The 24113-nt window shown below is 47.9% G+C and overlaps 1 protein-coding gene across 8 annotated transcripts in view; it reads right to left on the bottom strand.

Annotated features, from left to right (window-relative positions):
• Positions 1-24113, bottom strand: part of ELMO1 (engulfment and cell motility 1) — a 340489-nt gene that overhangs the window by 238203 nt on the left and 78173 nt on the right. For 7 of the 8 annotated variants that reach the window (XM_064170010.1, XM_064170011.1, XM_064170009.1 and 4 more), the window contains one exon: positions 7288-7437. In XM_064170010.1, coding sequence (XP_064026080.1) covers positions 7288-7365 — 78 coding nt within the window. In that variant the 5' untranslated portion in view covers positions 7366-7437. Of the gene's footprint in view, positions 1-7287; positions 7438-7864; positions 7883-24113 lie in introns of those variants that run through there. The other variant, XM_064170015.1, reaches the window with a different exon arrangement.

Raw genomic sequence — 24113 nt, forward strand, 5'->3', positions numbered from 1 at the left:
TTATACACCCAGAGCACTAACACCCTCTGCATTGCTGTTTCCAAGGTTATTCTCGTTGCTGAGACTGTCCCCATTAGCCCAAGGAAGAAAATGACACATTAAGGTAGCAGATGTGATTTTGTTACCAGTTCCATAACTCCTGGTGGCAAAAAAAAATTGACAAGATTAGGAAAATGGTGCAGTATTTTTACTGTGTTTATTTGCTGCTTAGCATCTGCTCTATGAACAGTTTCATCTGTGAGTTTGGGAAGCTGCAATACTGATAGGTACAAGCAGCAATGAATCATAAAATCAAGCAGGTTGGAAGAGATCTCCAAGCTCAGCCAGTCCAACCTAGCACCCAGCTCTATCCAATCAACTAGACCATGGCACTAAGTGCCCCAGACAGGCTTGGCTTCTACACCAGTGAAACTCCTTAAGTTGTTGTTAGCATCTGTCTAATATCTAAAAGCTAATTTAAAGTGAGCCATTACCTTTAGCAAACTGTCTTAAGCTAGCTGACTGTTTGTCAGTCTTCTTGATATGGCAGCCACCACTTTTTGACTCATCTGTCTTGAGGTAAGCTCAGCACCAATCAAGGTCCTCCTGCAGAATGGCTGAGATACAGCTGCAGTAGATGGCCTTGAGCACTAATTCCCCTCTCCATCCTGACAGAAAGGAGCTGCTGCTAACAAATCCAAGCTGGGACTAGAGGATCACAGAATATATCTGGCTGGAAGAGACCTCAAAGCTCATCCAGTCCAATCTTCCACCCAGCACTGAAGGGTCAACATCAAACCATGTTTATAAGCGCCAAGTCCACAGGCTGCTTGAAAACCCCCAGGGTTGGTGACTCCAGCACTGCCCTGGGCAGATCATTCCAATATTTAAGAACTATTACCTAGCATCCAGCCTGAACGTCCCCTGACACAGCTTGGAACCATTTCTTCCGCTCCTGTCACTTGCCACCAAGGAGCAGAGGCTGCCCTCTTCTCATGCCAATCTCCCTTTGGGGAGCTGCAGACAGCAGTGAGGTCTCCCTCAGCCTCCTCTTCTCCAGACTGAACACCCCCAGCTCCTTTAGATGCTCCTCACAGCCCAGCTGCTCCAGACCCTTCTCCAGCCTCATTGCCCTTCTCTGGACAGGCTCCAGCCCCTCCCCTGTAGTGAGGAACCCAGAACTGAACACAACACTCAGGTGTGGCCTCAGCAGTGCTGGGCACAGGGGGATGGTCACCTCCTGTCCCTGCTGGCCACAGTGATCCTGGTCCAAGCCAGGATGCCATGGGCTCTCTTGGCCACCTGGACACTGCTGACTCATGTTCAGTCAACCTTCAACTACTACATCCAGGGCCCTCTCCAAACTACAGCTTTGCCACCACACATTCCCAAGTCTGTAGCCTGCCATGGGGATGCCGTGGCACAAGGGCAAGACCTGGCTGACTACTTCCATATGACAGCATGAAATTGTTTTTCCACCATCCCCCCCCCCTCCCCACAAGCTGCTTCCTGGTCCTCTATCCTCAAGAAACAGAGATCCTGTCAGCCATTAGAAGCACTGACAAATCCCCTAGCTACTTGAACCTCATGATGTACAGTACCACTAGAAATCTTTGAAATCTTCGTACCAAAAAAGCAGCAGCTCCAAGCTTGTGGGAAGGAGGTAAAAGCCTCTCTCTCTCTCTACCTCTCTCCATCCCCTCAGCACAAAACTCCTTGATTTTGACAGAGATAAGACTCTGGAGCCACAATTAGGCACAGGAAGTGACACTTTGCAGCAGAGAAAGGTATCAATATCCCTTTCTTCTTCCCCACTTGATCGATGCTAGCGCTCGCTAATATCGCACACGTTTAGCCTTGGGATGCTAGGACCGAGGTGGGATCCTGCTATTACTTGTGACAGCCCTTGCAGAGCCTACAGCTATTCTTAGTCCACACACATGGCAGGAGCAATGTGGCACCTTCTTTTCCTCTAATTAAGCACTTCACAATCCCTTTTGAACTACATTTCTCACCACAGTTTGAGAAATGCCGCACCAAATCAATTAAAAGTCCCCAAGAGTCCAGATGTAGGTCTGACATCAAAACGATTTGAAAGGTCCCTTAAAAACAAATAAATCTTACTGCTTTAAGATGCAGCAATGTACAGGGAAGGGGGGAAAAAAGGAGAGGGCAATTACAATGATATTTATAGCACACAGTGGCACAGCAGACAATTTGAAAGACACACTTAAAAAGATGACTTTGCTGACTTAAAACTGAGCCTCAGAGAAAGCATTCAGGTAAAGCAACCCATGGTTCCTTCCAGAGAATAGTCAGGGTTGGGAGGGACCACAAGGATCATCTAGTTCCAAACCCCGCTGCCATGGGCAGGAACACCCTACCCTACATGAGGCTGGCCAGAACCTCATCCAGCCTGGCCTTAAACACCTCCAGGGATGGGGCCTCAACCACCTTGTGATGGTTTGGGAGTTACCTATCTCCTCACTCTTAAGGAATCATCCAGACTAGACTCAGCCAAGCTGGAAATTAAGGAATGAAGCTTTTATATTTACAGCCTAGCACAATATACAAGCAGACATTTACTATATCTACAGATATATATAGAAATATACAAGTTAAAAAGTAGTACAGAAACACAGCAGCCCTCCCAGAAACCTGAGTCCCCAGGAGGGGACCCCAACCACCTTTCCACCTCCTTTCCACACCTCCATCTTATCCCAGACTTTGCCTTATGTGCAAAGTGAGTTTGGAGTATTGGCCAGGGAGGTTAGGAAGCAGAAGGATTAGTTACATAGACAGCAAGTTCATGAGAGAAGTGCAGGCAGCCAGAGCCACACAGCAACTCTGTTAGCTATATTTGTGTTCTTGTTTTTATCCATCTCAGCAAGCCTATGAGTGCAGCAGACATCACCATTGTTTCCTTTTCACAGCCTAGCATTTAATTCCTCTCACTAAAGTATCCCAGCTAGGCTCAAACTAGCACACACCTCTCAGGGCAACCCACTTTCAGGAAGTGAAGAACTTCTTCCTAACATGAAACTGCCATTTAACAGTGAATTTTGTCTACTGTAGTACTTAGAAGAGCTAATAAACACTGACTTTGTCCTTTCTGGTTTAGTTTTTTTTCCTCCCCAGTCAATCTCGAGAGTCACATCTGCAAATACCATCTATATTTAATGAGTTCATAGACAAAGCAAACCTGGACGAAGAGATCATATGGTGAGGTTGAATTTCAAACAGCGTTTACCTGAAATGGTGAGGGGAAGGTCATCCTCCATCTTAGGGTAATCTGGCTTTGGTACATCTTGCATTAACACAGATTCACAGAACATTAGAGGGTGGGAGGGACCTCCAGAGATCATCAAATCCAACCCCTCTACCAAAGCAGGATCTCCTAGAATGAATGCATCCAGGTGGGGTTCTCAAAGCCTCCAGAGAAGTATCCACAACCTCCCTGGGCAGCCTGTTCCAGGGCTCTGTCAGCCTCACTGTAAAGAAGTTTCTCCTCCTATTGAGGTGAAACCTTCTATATTCCAGTTTGTAGCCACCGTTCCTGCACACCACACACATGAGAGTGGATTTGAATGTGATAAGCTAGAATCACAGAATGGTTTAGGTTGGAAAGGAGCTCAAAGATCATCCAGTTCCAACCCCCCTGCCACCTCACACTAGATCAGGATGTTTAGAGACTCATCCAGCCTGGCCTTAAACACCTCCAGGGATGAGGCTTACACCACCTCCCTGGATGCCATTGACTCTCCTGCACACCTGGGAACTGCTGCCTCATCTTCAGCTCCTCTTTCCCAGCACCCCCAGCTCCCTCTCTGCCTGGCTGCTCTCAGCCACTCTGTCCCCAGCCTGTAGTGCTGCTGGGGTTGTTGTGGCCAAAGTGCAGAACCCTGCTCTTGGCCTTGGTTCAATCTCATCCCAAAGACGACAAAAGGCAGTCAGAGCCTACAAGTGGTTTTATCCCCATACTTCACCTCTAACAGGAGTTCACTAAAGGATCCCAATGCAAATTCCTCCTCTTTCCATGACAGGAAGATTTCAAAATGAAAGACTCTCTCTTACACCCAGCTCTTGCAGTCATCATAAAAGAATTCTTTTCATTAAAAATTAATTCTGACCACAGTCCTAATGTTGCCAGCAGGGATTTATCTAAGGGGGGAAAATAGTCTGGATGTTCTAGCTCAAAATTATGATTGAGGAAAGTGATGGAAAGGCAGGGAAATTCAAATGGAAAACAAACAAACATTGTGGGAACTGAATTCAGTCAAGTCCATCTCTCAAGGATGAAGTGGGGATGTGCATTTGCTTGCACATGCTTTAAAATCTGGTTTGATGCATACAGGCAACAGCCAGTTTCTGGTTAACTGCAACTGAATTAGTCTCCAACTGATAAAAGAGAGCAGTAAATAATATGCAAGTTTGTTCTTCTTGTTTAAAACAATCTCCCAGGAAAAAAATATAACAACCCAAGTGTATAAGTCCAACATCAAGTAGTACACTGCAATGAAAGAGTAGAAAGGTTAGGCACAGAGCATGGCTGTGAAAAGCATTTCATTATGCATTAATTGTACAGGCAAAGAGTCTCCCTAACTCAGTAAGATTAATTTTGCATGAGTAAAAGTAAAACTGTATTTGATGAGCCCAGGTTTAGTGGGAAACATCAACCAGAAAACACTCTGTGCCTCACAAAGTCCAAGTTGTCAGAAATCAGGCAACTGAAGAGGTTGTTAATGTAAAGTTTAATAACATCTGGTGGAAGGCAATACCCAAGAGGTCTTTTCAGTCCCAACACCTTCCAGTGCAGCTCTGTCAATCACTGAGGCTTCACAATGGCATTCCTTCATAATGATAATTTATTATTCTCTCCACTGCTAAGCAAAATCTGCATATACACAGCAGGTGAGCTGGGACACTGTGCAACTGAATAGAACTCAATCTTATCAAGCATATACCAAATGTAACCTATAGTAAAGGAAATGCAGCTTCTTTTTTTCCCCCTTTGATCTCTTAGATGGAATTTCTGCTTCGATGTTTGGAACAGCCTCACTCAAAGATGAAGGACTTGGGTCATGCTACAGGGAAAGGGAGGTTTTTTTGGCTGTTCTTGTTAAAAATCAGTAACACAGAGCTGTTCTTTTAAATGCTGCTTTCCCCTTGCTGTTAAGGGACAAGAGTAGGACAAAACTAGCAAGCCAAAGTTTCTCACATTCTCTGAATAGATGCGCAAAGGTGCATAGATGAGGAGATCCCCTGTGGGAGACAGGCACTGGTTATCAATGGGCAAGCAATTTCTCTTTCCTGCCTTCCTTTTCCCTTCATTCCCAACAGCTAGCTGAGGTATGAATCATCTCCTCCACTACAGCTCTTCAACTCACTAGATATTTAAAAGGAAACAGACTGGAGGAAAGTTACCATGAAGTGAACTAGAGGCAGAGCTGTGGGTTTAGAAGCATGTCTCACCGTGGAGGATTTCAGGGCTCATTCCCACATTGCTGCCATCCCTGAAAAGGGCAAACGTGCAAGTCTCTGTGTGTGGCTGTTCAGAAAGGATGTTCCTTTCCCACCCTCATTCATGTCTCTCCAAGTCAAAAAGATGAAGGAAGAGACTCTCAAACTTCATTCCTTCATTTCCCACCCTGCATTAGGAGCAAGCTACCAGCAGCCTTCTCCCTTTCAACGTTATTCCTCTTCCTCCTCCCCATGAAGTGGAATGAGGAAGCTGGCAGACAACTAGGCAGGCACCCAACAGAAGTCAGCACTGATCTTTCTTGCCCCCTCTAAATCTTACATAATAAAGGTTAAAAAAAGGTTCCAGGGAAGCAAGTTAACATTTCAGATAAGGTTATGAGAGTTTGGGTTGGGTTTTGAGAGTTACATTAAGATATTTTGTAAACTAAAACCAATCACTTTGGTGTAATTTTACTGTTGCTTGGAAGGAGACTGGATGATATTTGTTCATTTTTGTCCCCACTGTACTCGGTAGCAAAAAGCTGTTGTTGGTCATGACTAATGCACAGCTTTTTCTGCACACAGCGTGCACAGTATCTACCATTTGTTATATAAGAAGAAAAAAATATATATATAAAAATAAGGCAAGTAAAACATTCTTCACTCCAGAAGGCAAGAGATTTGTATCTGTAGATGCATGCTTACTGAAACCTTTCAGCAAATGAAAATGGAGAAGCTTGGCAAGACTGGAAAGCAAACTGCAAAGCGCTAAGCATTTGGGAACTCCCCTTTCCTCTAAAGGGGCTTTCAGGCTGCCTAAGAATCATGCTGCTGTTATTCCAGCCGTCCCCTAGTTTCCTCAAAGTTCACAGAAGAACCTGCCAGGCAGATGCCACCAAAGGGTTAAGAAGCAGTGAAACCAATGGCAGCGCAGCAAGAAATTAGGATCTCATTTCAGCACAACATTTTTCATCACCGATTCAGATTTTCTGCTCTCCAGCAGAACTTTATAAGGCATTTGGTGTACCCCCCCCAAAAGAAACACTGGAGTCTACAGCACAGTATGGAATGCTTTCCTTCACACTGAATACTGCTCACAGAAATGATGATTACTCTCAGCAAGTAACACACTCTGTGACTTCAAAATGTTACGGCTAAGCTGTTCAATATTGAAGAGGTTGCTTTTAATGTTAATACACGTGCCACAGAAATAATGCCAGAGAAGTCCACAACATAAACCACAACACTTGTATAACTTCATTTTGGTTTATACCCCCTCATGCTGCCCCTCCCCAATTTCCCACAAAGTCTGTAAATCACAGTTTTGACTTTGCAATCTTCTGTATACTGCCTCAAACCAGCCCACGGGGCCCCTGCATCAGAAGTAGGTAGGTCCTGATAAGGACCAGCCAGGACCTTCCTGCTCACAGTGCACTTAAGTTCCACGACCTGCACTTGCTGCAGCCATTCAGTATCAGTCTACTCCAAATGCAAAGCAGTGACTACAAATCCAAAGACTTTCCCCTCCCACTCCCCAGAGTTAACAACACCACCACAGTTTTACAGTTGAACAAACTAAGGCACTAAAGTGTAATGTGGGTCACCCAGGCAGCAAAACGCCTTCATTCAGCAGCTGTTTAGAAAGGAAAAAACAAATCCAAAGAACCCAGCTAAGCACATCAAAAACACTTAAGCATAGAGAAAGAGAGTTACACCCCACATGAGGAAAGAAAAAGCAAGATCTTCTACCACATATGCACTCACAGAATCATGTGTGGGCATCTAAGCAAGCATCAATGCACAAAGGGAGAGAACAACTTATTTATGGGCAGGCACAGAGGCACTTACTTGATCTATTTCCATCAACTTGGGGAAGGCACCTGGCCATTCGATCGCCACCTTCACTATATCAGCAGGAGGGGGCATTGCGACGCTGCTGCTTTTCGGAGCCAGTACAACTGGACGCTAAATGCTGCAGAGAGTCTCCCTCATTCACACCTGCAGGGAAAAGAGGGAAAAAAAACAAACAGCAAAGCATTAAATAACTAAATAAATAAATAAATGCAGCAGTTCAGCCAGAACTCCAGCACGGCTGATTTGCCTCCTGTGTTTTGCCTGGCTGGGCAGATGGATGAAAATGTAGTTGTTGTAGGTATGTGGCAGAGCAGAAGCATGGCACATAGGACAGAAGCAAAAAAGAGAGGGCACAAAAGACAGGACAGAATGCCACAAGACGCTGCCAGAGCTCGACAGGCTGCTGGAAAGATGGCTGAAGCACTGAGATGTACAGTGAATAATAGGCATGCATTAGACTGAAATAGAGAAACTATTTTTAAGTATTATTAAATATGCTGGTGGAAGGGGAGGGGGGAAAAAAAAACCCACACACAACAAAAAAAACCCACCCCAACAAAAACAAGCACACCAACCACAGACACACTAGAGGAAGCTCCTGTTCCAGTGTCACTCCTGGAGTCCCCTGGGATGGTGATCGAATGGGTTAAAGTTGGCGCTCCATGAGAAGAGATTGCCCAGGAAGTTCTGGCCAGGAAATACTGTTTCTTTTAACTATAGCAATGATCTTCTGGGTGTTCACAAATAGATCACTGCACTATAGCAACCAGGATGTCAGGAAGAAGGCAGAACACACAGCAGTTTCCACATAGGCATACACACACACACACACACATCTCCTCACCTACCAGAGCCAGAGATATTCATGTATAAATACTTCTTTGTGGTAAATCTCTGACACATCAATAAACAAGAATGTAGTATACAGCAACGGGGATAGAATGGGCTGGGGAAAGCATCATCATTCTGCAGGAGTATGAATATCAATAGGATCTCATGTCAAACAGCACAGGCTGTGAATTTTGGGGAAGGAAGGGAAAGGGGAAGAACCAAATCCTCCGCTTTTGCAGAACATAAGGTCCTGTCTCTTTTGGCTCGTCCAAGTTTGTGACCTGGCAATAACAACCAATGGGGTTTTTTGCAGTGGGTGTAGTGGCTTCCTGAACTTCCAGACAAAGCCAGCACCCCCTCTCCCAGCTTGCTGGTAGCAGGACCACTGCTGAAGTGAAAAAGCTCTGCAGTGCTCAGACACAGCAACCCCCTGCACCCTCCTGCAGATTGGGATTTTCCTGCTGGCTCTGCTGTGTGCCGGCCGCAGCATTCCCTGCATGCTCAGCCGAGACCCAAAGCGCTGTCGCGAAATGAGTGAAGCTGTAGAAATCCCCAGAGCAGCAGCCCCCACTTCTGCTTAGCAGAAAAGAGAAGGAAGTGGTGAAAGCACGGACACAGGCTTGCACATATACCCTGTGGAAGCCAAGAGACGTGCTGGCAGAAAGTACCAGACATCCAAAGACCACAGATAGAGGGGAAAAGAAGAGGTTCTGACTACTTTCAGTTGCTGCTTCAACTGACCCCGTCTAACAACCCTTCTCTGGCTGCAGCTGATGCATCAGCTCAGCTTGACCTGAACAGAACCATGAAGCCATCTTTGGTACCACTGCCTCATGTTATGCATATGCCCTCTGCTAAGAGGCCAGGCTACAAGAGTTGGTGCTCTCCAGCGATCGTGTGCAGGGCAGCAACAAGAGCAGTGTGGCCAGCAGGGCAAGGGAGGGGATTCTGCTACTTTATTCTGCTCTCCTGAGACCCCACTTGGAGTCCTGTGGGCAGTTCTGGAGCCCCCAGCACAAGAAGGACTTGGAACTGTTGGAGCCACTCCAGAGGAGGCCACCAAGATGCTCAGAGCACTGCAGCAGCTCTGCTGTAAGGACAGGCTGAGAGAGTTTGGGCTCTGCTGGTCTGGAGAAGAGAAGGCTTTGAGGAGACCTTATATTGGCCTTCCAATATCTGAAGGGGGCTACAGGAGGGCTGCAGAGGGACTACTGACAAGGTCTTGTAATGACAGGATGAGGAGGGATAGGTTTGAACTGGCAGAGGGGAGATTTAAACTGGAATAAAAGCTGGAGGAAAAACATTGATTCATGGCTACTGGTCACAAGCATAAAAGCAAAACCACATCACACAGCAAAATTGGGCTCCCCAGTTTAAGAGGGACGGGGATCTGCTGGAGAGGGTCCAACAGAAGGCTATGAGGATAATAATGGGAATGGAGGGAATGCCTTATGAGAAGAGGTTGAGGGACCTGGGGCTGCTTAGCCTGGAGCACAGAAGACTGAGAGAATTTAATCAATGTTTATAAATATCTGAGTGTTGGTCAGGAGTGGGGGGACAGGCTCTGCTCACTGCTCCCTGGGATAGGACAAGGAGCAATGGATGGAAGCTGCAGCACAGGAGGTTCCACCTCAACACAAGGGGGAACTCCTTTTCTGTAAGGGTCCCAGAGCACTGGCACAGGCTCCCCAGAGAGGTTGTGGAGTCTCCTCCCACTTTCAAGGCCTGTCTGGATGGATGCATTCCTCTGTGACCTGTGCTAGATTGTGTGGTCCTGGGCTAGCAGGGAGGTTGGACTGCATGATCTCCTTGGGTCCCTTCCAACCCCTAACATCCTGCAAATGTAGGCATTAACCATCATTTTGCTTTAGCAAGTTGACTTAACGAGGAAAAAAGCAAACGGTTTAAGAAACAAGAAGTCCAAACTTGACAGTAAGTTAATCAAATTCAGCTATGGAAAAATAAGCATTTGCATTCCAAAGAAAGGACCAAGAGAGGAAGTCTGCCACAGCATTCAGAAGACAATTTCAATGTGACTACACTTTGAATGCAGGCTAGCAGAAATCTCCCACGTAATTACAATTATTAATATATGTGTGCCTACAGCCAGGGAACACAAAGCAGAATGGCAGAGCTGCTCCCTAATACAAATGTATGTAGTCCCCCACTTCTCCCACCAGTACAAGACCAACTCAAAGACATCAGTGTGGTCTGAATGCTGAAAAGCACATAACATTGTCACCACAAAATCCCCTCCTCTGATGACTTTTTCTTTTCCTAGTTTATAATCCTGTCCATCTGATGCAGGGTCCAAAAGATAGAACAGAATCATAGAATGGTTTAAGTTGCAAGGGAAAAGATCATCCAGTTCCAACCCCATCCAACACAGGCAGGGTCACCTCCCACTAGAACAGGTTGCTCAAAGCCTCATCCAACCTGGCCCTGAACACCTCCAGGGAGGTTGTGGATGACACAAGCATAGATCACATTCTCTGTTTCTGTCACAACCTCCCTGGGCAATCTGTGCCAGTGTTTCATCACCCTCACTGCAAACAACTTCTTTCTAACACCCAGGTTCAATCTCCCCTCTGCCAGTTCAAACCCATTCCTCCTCATCCTGTCATTACAAGACCTTGTCAGTAGTCCCTCTGCAGCCCTCCTGTAGCCCCCTTCAGATATTGGAAGGCCAATATAAGGTCTCCTCAAAGCCTTCTCTTCTCCAGGCCTGCAGAGCCCAAACTCTCTCAGCCTGTCCTTACAGCAGAGCTGCTGCAGTGCTCTGAGCATCTTGGTGGCCTCCTCTGGAGTGGCTCCAACAGTTCCAAGTCCTTCTTGTGCTGGGGGCTCCAGAACTGCCCACAGGACTCCAAGTGGGGTCTCAGGAGAGCAGAATAAAGTAGCAGAATCCCCTCCCTTGCCCTGCTGGCCACACTGCTCTTGTTGCTGCCCTGCACACGATTGCTGTCTGGACTCATGCTGCAGGCTCATGTTGAGCTTTTCATCAACCCAGACCTAGATGATTTAGTGTTGTTCTGTGTAACCATGTAAGAAGCAAATATTTTTCTTTCCTTATTTTTCAGGCTAAAATAGATGTTTAAAGAAAATTCTGTGCTCTACAGCACTGACAATCACAAATTACCTACTATTTATTCCAGTGGTGTGTGTTAGGCACTGCCCGGTAAGATAAGGTAGACAATGCCTGGTGTGAAACACGTCCAATGCAGCAAGCAATTTTCATTAGGTGAATGAAGAGCTAAAACCAATTCCAACTGCTTTTTGTATTGCCAGCAGCAGTCAGGCAGTGAAGGGATACAGACATCACTAAAGGGTCCACTGAGGGAGTTTGCTCAAGTGCAATGCCCTTTTTCTCTCTCAGTGACACTGACGCATAAGAGCAACTTTGCAACCCCTCTTCATAAAGTGTATTTTCAAGGCATTATCTGAAGGCAACAGGATCACAGAATCAGAATGTCAGGGGCTCCAAAGCTCATCCAGTACAACCCCCCTGCCAGAGCAGGATCACCTAGACCAGATCCCACAGGAATACAGACACAAAGGTTTTGAGTACCTCCAGAGAGGAAGACTCCACAACCCCCCTGGGCACTGTCACCCTCACAGCGAAGAAATTCCTCCTCATGTTTCCATGAAACTTCCTCTGTCTCAACTTCCACCCATTGTCCCTTGCCCTGTTGATGCATGTGCTGGCAGGAAAGCATGAAATAGAGGCGGGGGTGTGAGGAAAAGAAAGGTAACTTCACTAAGATGCTCAGAGGGCTGCAGCAGCTCTGCTAAGACAGGCTGACAGAGTTGGGGCTCTGCAGCCTGGAGAAGGGAAGGCTTTGAGGAGATCTTGGAGTGGCCTGTCAGTATCTGAAGGGAGCTACAGGAAGACTGGAAAGGGACAACTTACAAGGTCTTGTAATGACAGGATGAGGAGGAATGGATGTGAAGTGGCAGAGGGGAGATTCAAGCTAGCTATTAGGAAGAATTTCTTTACAGTGAGGGTGGTGAGACACTGGCACCACTTGCCCAAGGAGGTTGTGGATAAAAGAAGCACAGAATGTGACTGAAGATCTCATTCTGTGCTTCTGTCATCCACAACCTTCCTGGAGATGTCCAAGGCCAAGCTGGATGAGGCCTTGAGCAACCTGTTCTAGTGGGAGGTGTCCCTGCCTATGGCAGGGGGTTGGAATTGGATGAGCTTTGAGGTCACTTCCAACATAAACCATTCTATGATTCTAATTATCTTCTCCAACACAACCTGGACAAAGTTTAAACAACTCCCATGCTCAGCAACACTATTAAGTATTTAAAAGGAAAGCACTCCCACAAACAAAACATCCCTACCAGCTGAGTGGTGAGGACCTTTCTTACATCAGTATGACTTTCTCAGAGCCACGACAGATTAGCCCATGAAAGCACAAAGTCTGTATCATATTCTTATTACCACACACAGTGCATTTCAACCATGCTGTGCAGTGCTCCCAGCAGTCTAAGCCACAGCAATAAATACTAAAGCCTATTAAATACCTACTTAATGCAGGAATTTAATGCAAAGACACACACGTTACCTGCTGGGCTCTGAAGGGTTAATTTGGCAGTAAAGCACAGATTCATAGAATGGTTTGGGTTGGAAGAGACCTTGAAGATCATCTAAGCTCCAACCCCCCTGCTGTGAGCAGGGACACCTTCCACCAGACCAAGTTGTTCAGCATTTCTCCCTTCTACCTATGCACTGTGTGTGGAAAACAGGATTTAATTCATGTGTGAAATCAGTTCTCAGTAGAACTTGGGGTTTTTTTAACTTGTTTTGCAATATCCTTGATGCTTTCCACACAAATATCTCAAAGTACTTTAAATAACTTGCAGCTATCAGAGCACATCTCTCAAGAAATAAACTCTATTCTTAATCTACAGACAGGAGGTGGGGAAAATAATGCAGGCTAACAGGAGTTCTGTAGCTCACAGTTCAGGTTGTATATGAAAAGCTACGACAGCTCAGTACTTCTACACAGGAGAGGTAAAAATAAAAGCAGCAGGTCTGGTCATTGCATGAACAACTCAAGTCAACACCAGGTGAATTTGAAAGGAGAACACAGGCTGCGTTTCTTCTCTACAGCCTCTGTAGTAAATGGAGAATCAACCAGGCTGGAAGACAGCTCCAAGCTCAGCCAGCCCAACCTAGCACCCAGCCCTTGCCAATCAACCAGACCATGGCACTAAGTGCCCCAGCCAGGCTTGGCTTCAACACCTCCGGGCACGGCCACTCCACCACCTCCCTGGGCAGCCCATTCCAATGCCAATCACTCTCTCTGGCAGGAACTTCCTCCTCACATCCAGCCTAAATATCTCCAGGCACAACTCGAGACTCTGTTCCCTTGTTCTGTTGCTGGGTGCCTGGCAGAAGAGACCAATCCCCACCTGGCTACAGCCTCCCTGCAGGTAGTTGTAGACAGCAATGAGCTCTGCCCTGAGCCTCCTCTGCTGCAGGCTGCACACCCCCAGCTCCCTCAGCCTCTCCTCACAGGGCTGTGCTCCAGGCTTCTCCCCAGCCTTGCTGCCCTTCTCTGGACACCTTCCAGCACCTCAACATCTCTCTGCAGTTGAGGAGCCCAGAACTGGACACAGCACTCAATGTGTGGCCTGAGCAGAGCCGAGCACAGGGGCCAGAAGAACCTCCCTTGTCCTGCCGCCCACACTGCTCCTGAGCCAGCCCAGGATGCCACTGGCACACTGCTGCCTCAGCTTCAGCTCCTCTCTCCCAGCACCCCCAGCTCCCTCTCTGCCTGGCTGCTCTCCAGCCACCCTCCCCAGTTTGTACCGCTGCTCGGGATTGTTGTGGCCAAATCACCTGGAGCTGGCACGGATCCTTCTCTCCCTTCTCACGGACGCCTTTTGCTGTTTCCTTTCCATTGCTGCCAGGCGAAAGACGAGAGGCGGCAGGGGCCGTGTGGCGGCAGGGGCCGTGTGGCGGCAGGGGCCGTGTGGCGGCAGGGGCCGTGTGGCGGCAGGGGCCGTGTGGCGGCAGCGGCCGTGTGGCGGCAGGGGCCGTGTGGCGGCAGGGGCCGTGTGGCGGCAGGGGCCGTGTGGCGGCAGGGGCCGTGTGGCGGCAGGGGCCGTGTGGCGGCAAGGGCCGCGAGGCTGCACGGGCCGCGAGGTGCAGGTGCCCAGAGGCGGCAGGGGCCGGGCCGCGAGGCGGCAGGGACCGCGAGGTGCAGGTGCCCAGAGGCGGCAGGGGCCGGGCCGCGAGGCGGCAGGGACCGCGAGGTGCAGGTGCCCAGAGGCGGCAGGGGCCGGGCCGCGAGGCGGCAGGGACCGCGTGGCGGCGCAGGGACCGCGTGGCGGCAGGGGCCCATCCGCCCGGCACCTTCCGGTGGCGACTGCCGCTTGTCGAACCTCGTCAGGTTCCTCCGCACGGCTCCCGCCGCCCCAGCCAGCAGGAACCCAGCTGGAAGGTCCCGCGGGGCCCAAGTCTGATTAACAAGTTTAGAAAGCTAATCCAGCGCTGGATTAATGTCCCCCGAGAGAGTTATAATGGGAGTTAAAGTGCACGGCTGAGTGGCCGAGGCTAAGGAGCTGTAAACACACTCTTGCCAGCCCTGCCAATAGCTACAGAGGCACAGAAGCCTGCGGGCTGGATGTATGTTTTGTGTAGATAAAAAGGCTTTCATGCTGCCTTTTTGTTACATGTTCAGCCCGGTTCACCCCTGAACGAGATGGGAGCCAAAGGCTCAGCAGAGCAACGTCAGTGTAATCCACAGAGCCATGGAATGTTAGGACCTCCAAAACTCATCCAGTCCCACCCCCCTGCCAGAGCAGGATCACCTACACCAGATCACACAGGAACACATCCAGATGGGTACTGAATATCTCCAGAGAGGGAGACTCCACAACCCCCCTGGGCAGCCTGTTCCAGGGCTCTGTCACTCTCAAAGGGAAAAAACTCCACCTCATATTTCCATGGAACTTCCTCTGCCTCAGCTTCCACCATTGCCCCTTGTCCTGGCACTGGGCATCACCCAGCAGAGCCTGGCTCCAGTCTCTTGCTTTACATATTAATAACCATGAATGAGGGCAGCTCTCAGTCTCCTCCCCAAGCTAATGAGCCCCAACTCCCTCAGGCTCTCCTCAAAAGGAAGATGCTCCACTCTCTAGCTAATTTCTTTGTGGCTCTGTGCTGGACTCTTCCAAGCAGGTTGCTTTGTCACAAACAGAAGACAGAGCTCTACAGGAGCTATGAGCTATGCTGTAGAAAGTGATGGAACAGCAGGGGTGATCTCAGAGGGCAGACAACCCAGAGTGGCACTTGCTCGTCCTGAAGCAGGCACTGACAGTGCAGGAAGACCTGACCCTACTCAACAGACTTGGATGGTTCAGAGCAGTCCATCAGATTCCCAACAGGAATGTTTCTTTGATGCTGTTTTCAGTAAGGCATCATTAGCCCAGAAATGCATCATTTATTTGGTGTCAACATAAAATTAGAATCATAGGTTGAATTCCAACCAGGTTGAAAGAGACCTCCAAGCTCAGCCAGTCCAACCTAGCAACCCAGCCCTGGCCACTCAACAAGACCATGGCACTAAGTGCCCCATCCAGGCTTTGCTTGAACACCTCCAGGGACAGTGACTCCACCACCTCAGTTCCTGGGAATTCATTGGCAAGATGGTTGCTGCCACATTCCAATGGATGTGACAAATAAAATCCCAGCCATGGCAAATCCCATGACTAAGGATAGGTTATCTTGGATTTTGGAGGCTGCACATCCCTGGATACAGCCAAACTGTAAAACCTTGGTATGATGTGACTCAAAAGAGGAACAACTTTAGGTGGGGACCTGAGCAACAAACAGCCTTTGATCAGATAAGGAGGAAGTTGTTCATGCAATGGGTTTGGGACCTGTTCGAACTGGTCCAGGCATTAAGAACATTTTGTGCATGGCTGCAAGTGATAATGGTCCAACCTGGTGCCTATGGCAAAGAGCCCCAGGAGAAACATGTGTCCAGCCACTTGGTTTCTGGAGTAGAGGATAGAGAGGGTCAGAAGCAAACTATACACCAACAGAGAAAGAGATCCCTGCTGCTTATGAAGGACTAAAAGCTGCTTCTGAAGTAATTGGAACAGACTCCTAGGTTCTTTGGGCTCCCAGATTACCAGTTTTGAGCTGGATGTTTAAAGGAAAGAGGACATCACCACATCATGCAGCTGATATTACCTGGTGTAAGTGGATGGCTCTCATAACACAGCGAGCACACACGGGGAGTTTTGAATGACCTGGCACAGTGGAGATGATCACCAACTGGCCAGAAAGCACAAACTGGGTAAATCCTCCACAGGAGCAAGTAACTCAGGCTGAGGAAGCTCCTCCTTTTGGTGATTAGTCTAAAGAAGAAAGGCACTATGCTCTACTTACCGATGGTTCCTGTCCCAGGTTGAGAATTATAGGGTTAAAAAAAATCTTCTGGGGACTAGAAGCTTGTTATTCAATCCCATAATTCTGCTCTCTCTTTATAAACTCACAACAAGGCAGCTCCTTCTGCTTTCCTCCTCCTCCTGCCCTATGTGTGGCAGGAGCCACTTTGTCAGAAAGAACATGTAAGCAGTAAGCCTGTTTTGGAAGCTCCAGAGGCTTCTTTAGGCCTCTTGGATGGCAGAAGCACTGGGGAGGGAGGGATTGGAGCACTGGGGAGTGCAGATTTAGGTTTTTTTGGCTTGGGGGAAAATTCAAGTGGGTTTGCCAGGGATGTGGTAATTGCTTTGTAATGTCTTCTCTGTCTCTCTCTCCAAATATAATTCTGCATTTTTAATCCAGTGTCATTTGAGAGGTTCATTTCTGTCAGCTCTCTTTAAAAACCACGACACTGGGCAGTCCATTCCATAGGCATCTCCTCCAGCACTGCCATGATCTGACTATGATACTTGGGACTCTACTAGTTGGGTAAGTCAGGAAGCTAGAAAGGACACAAAACAGCATCAGTAGTCAAGATGACAGCACTTAACTGCTTCACTTCTGCAGAGGTTGAAACCTGACAATGACAACTGGCTGTATCCCAAAGGAGAATCATAGAATCAGCCAGGTTGGAAGAGACCTCCAAGCTCATCCAGTCCAACCTATCCCCCAGCCCTATCCAGTCAACCAGACCATGGCACCAAGTGCCCCAACGAGTCTTTTCTTGAAGACCTCCAGGGACGGTGAAGATTGCCAAATCCAGCAGATAAGCTTCAGCTTGGGAGAAACTCTAAACTTCCTGCTGGAAGCAAGATGAAGCAGCAGCATAAAACACAATGGAAAACAAAAATTTACCCTAACAATGCTTATGACACAAAGAGGAACTAATGGTACAGCCAGGAAGGTGGCAGTCAAATGGAGGAAGAGAGGGCAACAAAGATGCGTGAAGGCTGAAGGAAATCACCGACTCAGCCGGCAGCGCAGGCAGGATGTTGAAGGGTGAAAAGAGGTTTTCCTGAAGAAATCATTCTGCAAACAAAGGTATTGTGGAAAAAGAGAGCCACCTGACACTCTGCAGAGCCTGATAGCCGCTCATCAGAAGCAAAAGAAACAGCAAAGACAGACTGGAAAGCATTTGCTACTCCAAGGAGGGCACAGAAGTTTTGAAGCCACAGGCCATTTGCTTCAGGCACTGAAACCACACTTCAAAGAGAACGAAAACCAAGAGAAGGGGGAAAAAAACAACACAGCACCACCTGTCAATGATCTTGCAGTAGAAATCAGCTCCATCTACAGCATGGTTCCCACCAGCACTCTCGTGTATTTACTGATGTCAGTCATAGAATCAGCCAGGCTGGAAGAGACCTCCAAGCTCAGCCAGCCCAACCTAGCACCCAGCCCTGTCCAGTCAACCAGACCATGGCACTAAGTGCCCCAGCCAGGCTTTGCTTGAACACCTCCAGGCATGGCAACTCCACCACCTCCCTGGGCAGCCCATTCCAATGCCAACAACTTCCTCCTAGCATCCAGCCTCCTCTGGACTGGCTCCAACACTTCCATGTCCTTTTTGTGCTGGGGGCTCCAGAACTGCACCCAGGACTGCAGGTGGGGTCTGAGGAGAGCAGAGCCAAGGGGCAGAATCCCCTCCCTTGCCCTGTGCCCACACTGTTCTTGCTGCAGCCCAGCACAGGGTTGTGTCTGGGCTGCACTCACACTTTTAGCTCATGTTGAGCTTTTCATCACCCCAGACTCCCACGGCCTTTTCCTGAGGGCTGCTCTTAGCCTTTCACCACCTAGCCTGGAGTTGTGCTTGGAATTGCACTGACCCAGGTGTAGGATCTGTTCCTCCAAGTATTTTCTAGGTAACAATAATTACCAAGGCTCTCCAGCACTTCCCCAGTGGCCACAGCTAATCCTTGCTGTCAGAAAGTGATGATGGCACAGCTGCATTTCCACATCTCCACACTCTTCTCCAGCTTCTCTGGGAACATGTACAGCTATGCCAAGAAGGAGGACAAAGCTCTTTCTACGTTTGTTGGCTGATGAATGGACTGAGTGCTTAACCTGCCCACAACACATACATCCAGACAGCACAACCAGTCCTGTCAGCACACTGAGGACCGAGCTCTGCCAGCCACATCATTCTGCAAGACGCCTTGTGGCAGTTCCCTTCTCAGAGCCAGAACATCAATTGTCACCAACTGCTGCTGCAACTCCATCAGCTTCAGTCAAAACACCTATTCAAAATGAACCAGCACTTGCTGTGTGATGCTCTCCTCTATTATCCTAAAAACAGAGTGCCTCATATATTTAATACTCTCTTACTTCCAGGAGTTATTGCCAGGTTTTTTCCCTGCTCAGAACTCAGAAGTGCTTACTGCAGCAGAGGGAGAGGCTGACAGCAACAGGCAAAAGGATGCTGTGCCTTTGCTGCATTACAACATGTGCACCTCTTGCTTATATAGCCAAAAATCCTCCTAACTGCTTTATGCTAGAAATTAATAGATACATCATCCTGAGCCAACATCCTTATGTTCCCCAATAAAATGAAATCCTTCTACTCCCAAAAAATTGCAGGCTTCTGCCATTCAAAGTCAGAACTGACATCTCTGCTTCCTCAATGTCATGGCCTGGCCATTGGTCAGACAGATAGACTGTTCAAAAACTAACCCCATGGAACAAAATAAAGACACTTTCAGCCAGTGAGCTCCTTGCACAAGTTCCTTCCTCTCTGGAGCCACCATGAGGAAAGGGCAGGAGCAAAGACAGAGGCAGGAATACAACCTGCTCATCTTAAACGTGCCCTAAGCCAAAAGAAAAAAAAGGAGGCTTTACTTCAGCTTTACATCACCTGTGCCAAGTTCATGGCATACAGCTGAGATCCAATTCCACAGAGAAGAGCAATGCAGAAATGTGCAATTATTAAGTTCATTACAGTGAGCTTCATTAACTCAATAAGCTCCTTTATAACTGTAACCGACGTGAAGAGATTACAGCAGTTGGATAAAATCCAAGTCGTAGTTAGAGCCCTGATGAGTTCCTATCTTCAGAAATACAAAGCAACATCCCTTCACTAACTGCCCTGTGAGAGCAACCCCCATTTATCCTTCCTGCTGTCAAGACTTCAGAGCTCCTAAATTAGATTTTTCCAGTTGTCCTTGAGGGTGAGGGGTGGCAAATCACTGTTCGGTTAACTGCCTGGTTCAGTTTGACACAGTTAGAAGTGGTTCCAAATTAAGCTGTCAATTGAAGTTGACCATTTTGAACCTCCTGGAGGGCTAACACCTGGCTGAAAGGCCCTTTGTGTGGAAAAAAACACAACACTAAAACAAAGCACAACAGAGGTAGTCTGCGGCACTGCTCAGCTGCTTTCAGTAGGAGCTTAATGCCAAGAGATCTACTGACAAACTGCATGCTGGAGATCCCCAGCGTGCAAGTTGTAAGCATGATTTAGCTATTCACCTCTTAAAGAAGTCATCCTTCCACCCACCAGGACTCCCAAGTCCTTCTCCCATTCTCTGCTCTCCAGCAGGTCAGTCCCAAACTTATACTGATCCTTAGTTTCAATCCAACACTTGCTATTAAGAATCAGAGAGGAAGAAGCAGGGGATGCAGCTTCAGAGTCTACTGGAAACAGTTAGTGCTGGTTTGGGCATTTCCAAGTGCATTGCTGCAGTCCTTGCCAGAGCTTCTCATAAGAATCCCAGGTCCGGACTTTGGAGTGGGAGAGAAAAGGGCAAACCCTTCTGAGGCTGTTTTTATTGGCCAATGTCTTGTAAGTGTCTTACTCTGCCAAATTAAAACACTCATTACCAGCACCAACCAAGGAATACATTTCTAGATGGATCAGATCCTTTCCACCAAAGCAGCGAGGGAGATTAATTTCCCAGGCAAAATAAAAGCATCACCATCACATCCATTTCAGCCAAGACTGAAAAGAACACAGAGAACATACTGCAGGGAGCAAGCCTGAAGTCTCACTGCCATTTTTCTTTACATATGAGGCTGTTTTTCCTTAAGTTAAGGGTCCCTTGAGGCAGACACAAATGTCTGCAGAGCGAATCGAAATGCAAATAGTCTGAAACAGCTCAGTAAGCAACTACCGCTTGTGCCTCTACCGTGTTCTTCCCTCTACTCAGGCTTTCATCCCTTAACAGAGGAGGTTGCTTTACCAAATGCTGAGTGTGTTTTGGTTTTAACACTCCTGAAAGTTTAAGCTGTTTTCAACTTGGGTAAAATCTGTCATCTGGTTGCCTGGTTCAGTCACTGCTGGTAACCTCCTGGCTTTCAGCACACACACACACACGACAAGAAGAGACCACTGAGTTGTGACAGCTACCTCCTTCTGGCCCCAACTCATCTCTGTAGTTTTACACAGTGAAATTAATGCATGGCTGCTGGCTACCCTACCCTGCTGTCATTGCTTGTAGTCATTTAATTGCTCAAGTAGAAAGAGAGCCGTTGAGGCAAGCACATGACAGGAAACACTTGCCTCTTGATTTGAATACAACAGCAAGACCAAAAATCCCACAGCTATCAAGCATGCAAATTTTCTCAGGGTAGAGATGCTGAAAGCAACTTGCATGGAACTGTGTTGCCTCTAACAAGACAGAACTGATTCTATTCTATGATTCTATTTCCAGTAAAGAGGAGCTGCTTGTTTTTAATAGCTGCCATCACAATTTTTCTGCTGGTTCATTAACTAACCTTAGTTAAGGAGAAAGAAGCCCAAAAGGGATGAAGGTAGCAAGGTAGCTCTGCACACCACCAGGCAAGTTGATAGAACGGTTTAGGATGGATGGGACCTCAAAAAACATCCAGTTCCAACCCCCTGCCATAGGCAGGGACACCTCCCACTAGAACAGGTTGCTCACGGCCTCATCCAGCCTGGTCCTGAACACCTCCAGTGAGGTTGTGGAGCACAGAAGCACAGAATATGATCTTTGATCACATTTGGTGCTTCTGTGCTCCACAACCTCCCTGGACAACTTGTGCCAGTGTCTCACCACCCTCACTGCAAAGAACTTCTTCCTAACATCCAGTTTCAGTCTCCCCCCTGCCAGTTTAAACCCATTCCTCCTCATCCTGTCATGTAAATAGTCCCTCCCCAGCCCTCCTGTAGCCCACTTCAAATACTGGAAGGCTACTCCAAGGTCTCCTCAAAGTCTTCCCCTCTCCAGGCTGCAGAGCCCAAACTCTCTCAGCCTGTCCTCATAGCAGAGCTACTGCAGCCCTCTGAGCATCTTGGTGGCCTCCTCTGGACTGGCTCCAGCAGTTCCATGTCCTTGTTGTGTTGGGGGCTCCAGAACTGCACACAGCACTAAGAAATGCTTTGCTGCTTTCTGTTAGGAGAAACTCAGCCATGCCAAAGGTGGGAAGCTTCCTCTAGCAGCTGAGCAGCAAAAAGCCTCACTGGGCACATTTTGCCTTTGAGCAGCCACACATGTGATGATGCAAGCTTGTGTGTGAGAAGGAAGGGCTACAAGTCTCTGCTGCCAGGCTCCATCTCTCTAGGTTTTCAGGATGTAGAGATGACAAAGCTAACAATGATACCCATGAAAGCTGCCTTCAAGATTTTAGACTAAATGGCTTTTAAAGCATGATTTGACCTGGATCTGGTTTTACATTTAATTATGGAGCTCTAACAAGATGTGCATTAGAAGCAAACAATAGTTTGTTTTTAAGATACTATTCTTTCTTTGTGTGTCTTTAAGTGATGACAGCTTTAAGACCCACGAGACTAAGCAGGGATTAGACTTTAATGTGATTTCCTTGCTTTTGGTATAGAAAAGTTTCACATGATTGACTCTTAGAAAGAACTAAGCAACTGTCAGGAGTCTTACTATATTCTTTTTAGTAAGGATGAAGTGGGGGAACATCTATTTCCTTTTAAACACAACATTCATGAATAGAGGTCAAAGCAAGATACTCACTTTCAGCCCAAACAGTGTGTAATTAATCTCTCTCCCCTCTACCTTCAGCCTAGGGATGATGACACATCTCTCTCCCCTCTGCCTTTAGCCTAGGGATGACGACACATCTCTCTCCCCTCTGCCTTTAGCTTAGGCACCACAACACATCCCTCTCCCCTTAGCCTAGGCACCACAACACATCTCTCTCCCCTCTACCTTTAGCTTAGGCACCACAACACATCTCTCTCCCCTCTACCCTTAGCCTAGGCACCACAACACATCTCTCTCCCCTCTACCTTTAGCTTAGGCACCACAACACATCTCTCTCCCCTCTACCTTTAGCTTAGGCACCACAACACATCTCTCTCCCCTCTACCCTTAGCCTAGGCACCACAACACATCTCTCTCCCCTCTACCTTTAGCTTAGGCACCACAACACATCTCTCTCCCCTCTACCCTTAGCCTAGGCACCACAACACATCTCTCCCCTCTACCTTTAGCCTAGGCACCACAACACATCTCTCTCCCCTCTACCTTTAGCCTAGGCACCACAACACATCTCTCTCCCCTCTACCTTTAGCCTAGGCACCACAACACATCTCTCTCCCCTCTACCTTTAGCCTAGGCACCACAACACATCTCTCTCCCCTCTACCTTTAGCTTAGGCACCACAACACATCTCTCTCCCCTCTACCCTTAGCCTAGGCACCACAACACATCTCTCTCCCCTCTACCTTTAGCTTAGGCACCACAACACATCTCTCTCCCCTCTACCTTTAGCCTAGGCACCACAACACATCTCTCCCCTCTACCTTTAGCTTAGGCACCACAACACATCTGTCTCCCCTCTACCTTTAGCTTAGGCACCACAACACATCTCTCTCCCCTCTACCTTTAGCTTAGGCACCACAACACATCTCTCTCCCCTCTACCCTTAGCCTAGGCACCACAACACATCTCTCTCCCCTCTACCTTTAGCTTAGGCACCACAACACATCTCTCTCCCCTCTACCTTTAGCCTAGGCACCACAACACATCTCTCTCCCCTCTACCTTTAGCCTAGGCACCACAACACATCTCTCTCCCCTCTACCTTTAGCCTAGGCACCACAACACATCTCTCTCCCCTCTACCTTTAGCCTAGGTACCACAACACATCTCTCTCCCCTCTACCTTTAGCCTAGGCACCACAACACATCTCTCTCCCCTCTACCTTTAGCCTAGGCACCACAACACATCTCTCCCCTCTACCTTTAGCCTAGGCACCACAACACATCTCTCCCCTCTACCTTTAGCTTAGGCACCACAACACATCTGTCTCCCCTCTACCTTTAGCTTAGGCACCACAACACATCTCTCTCACCTCTAGGAAGCTTCCCTCTCAACATCCCTTTTCTGACAGCCTTTCCCTCCACACGATCCATTTTTTCCATGCCTCCTTCTACTCACATGCTGACCGTTTCCCCCCCCCCCCCCAGGTGGAGATTTTATACCAGCTGCTGCACTTTCATCTCAGGCAAACCACATCCCAGCAGAGATGCAACAGGGATACTTCACCCCTCCACAGTCTCCTTCTGCACGTTTGAGGCTTTTAAAGCGCAGAGAAAGGAGAGGTTCGCTGGCAGTTTGGGA

Source organism: Pogoniulus pusillus, chromosome 32 (genome assembly GCF_015220805.1).
Source record: "Pogoniulus pusillus isolate bPogPus1 chromosome 32, bPogPus1.pri, whole genome shotgun sequence".
NCBI lineage: Eukaryota > Metazoa > Chordata > Aves > Piciformes > Lybiidae > Pogoniulus > Pogoniulus pusillus.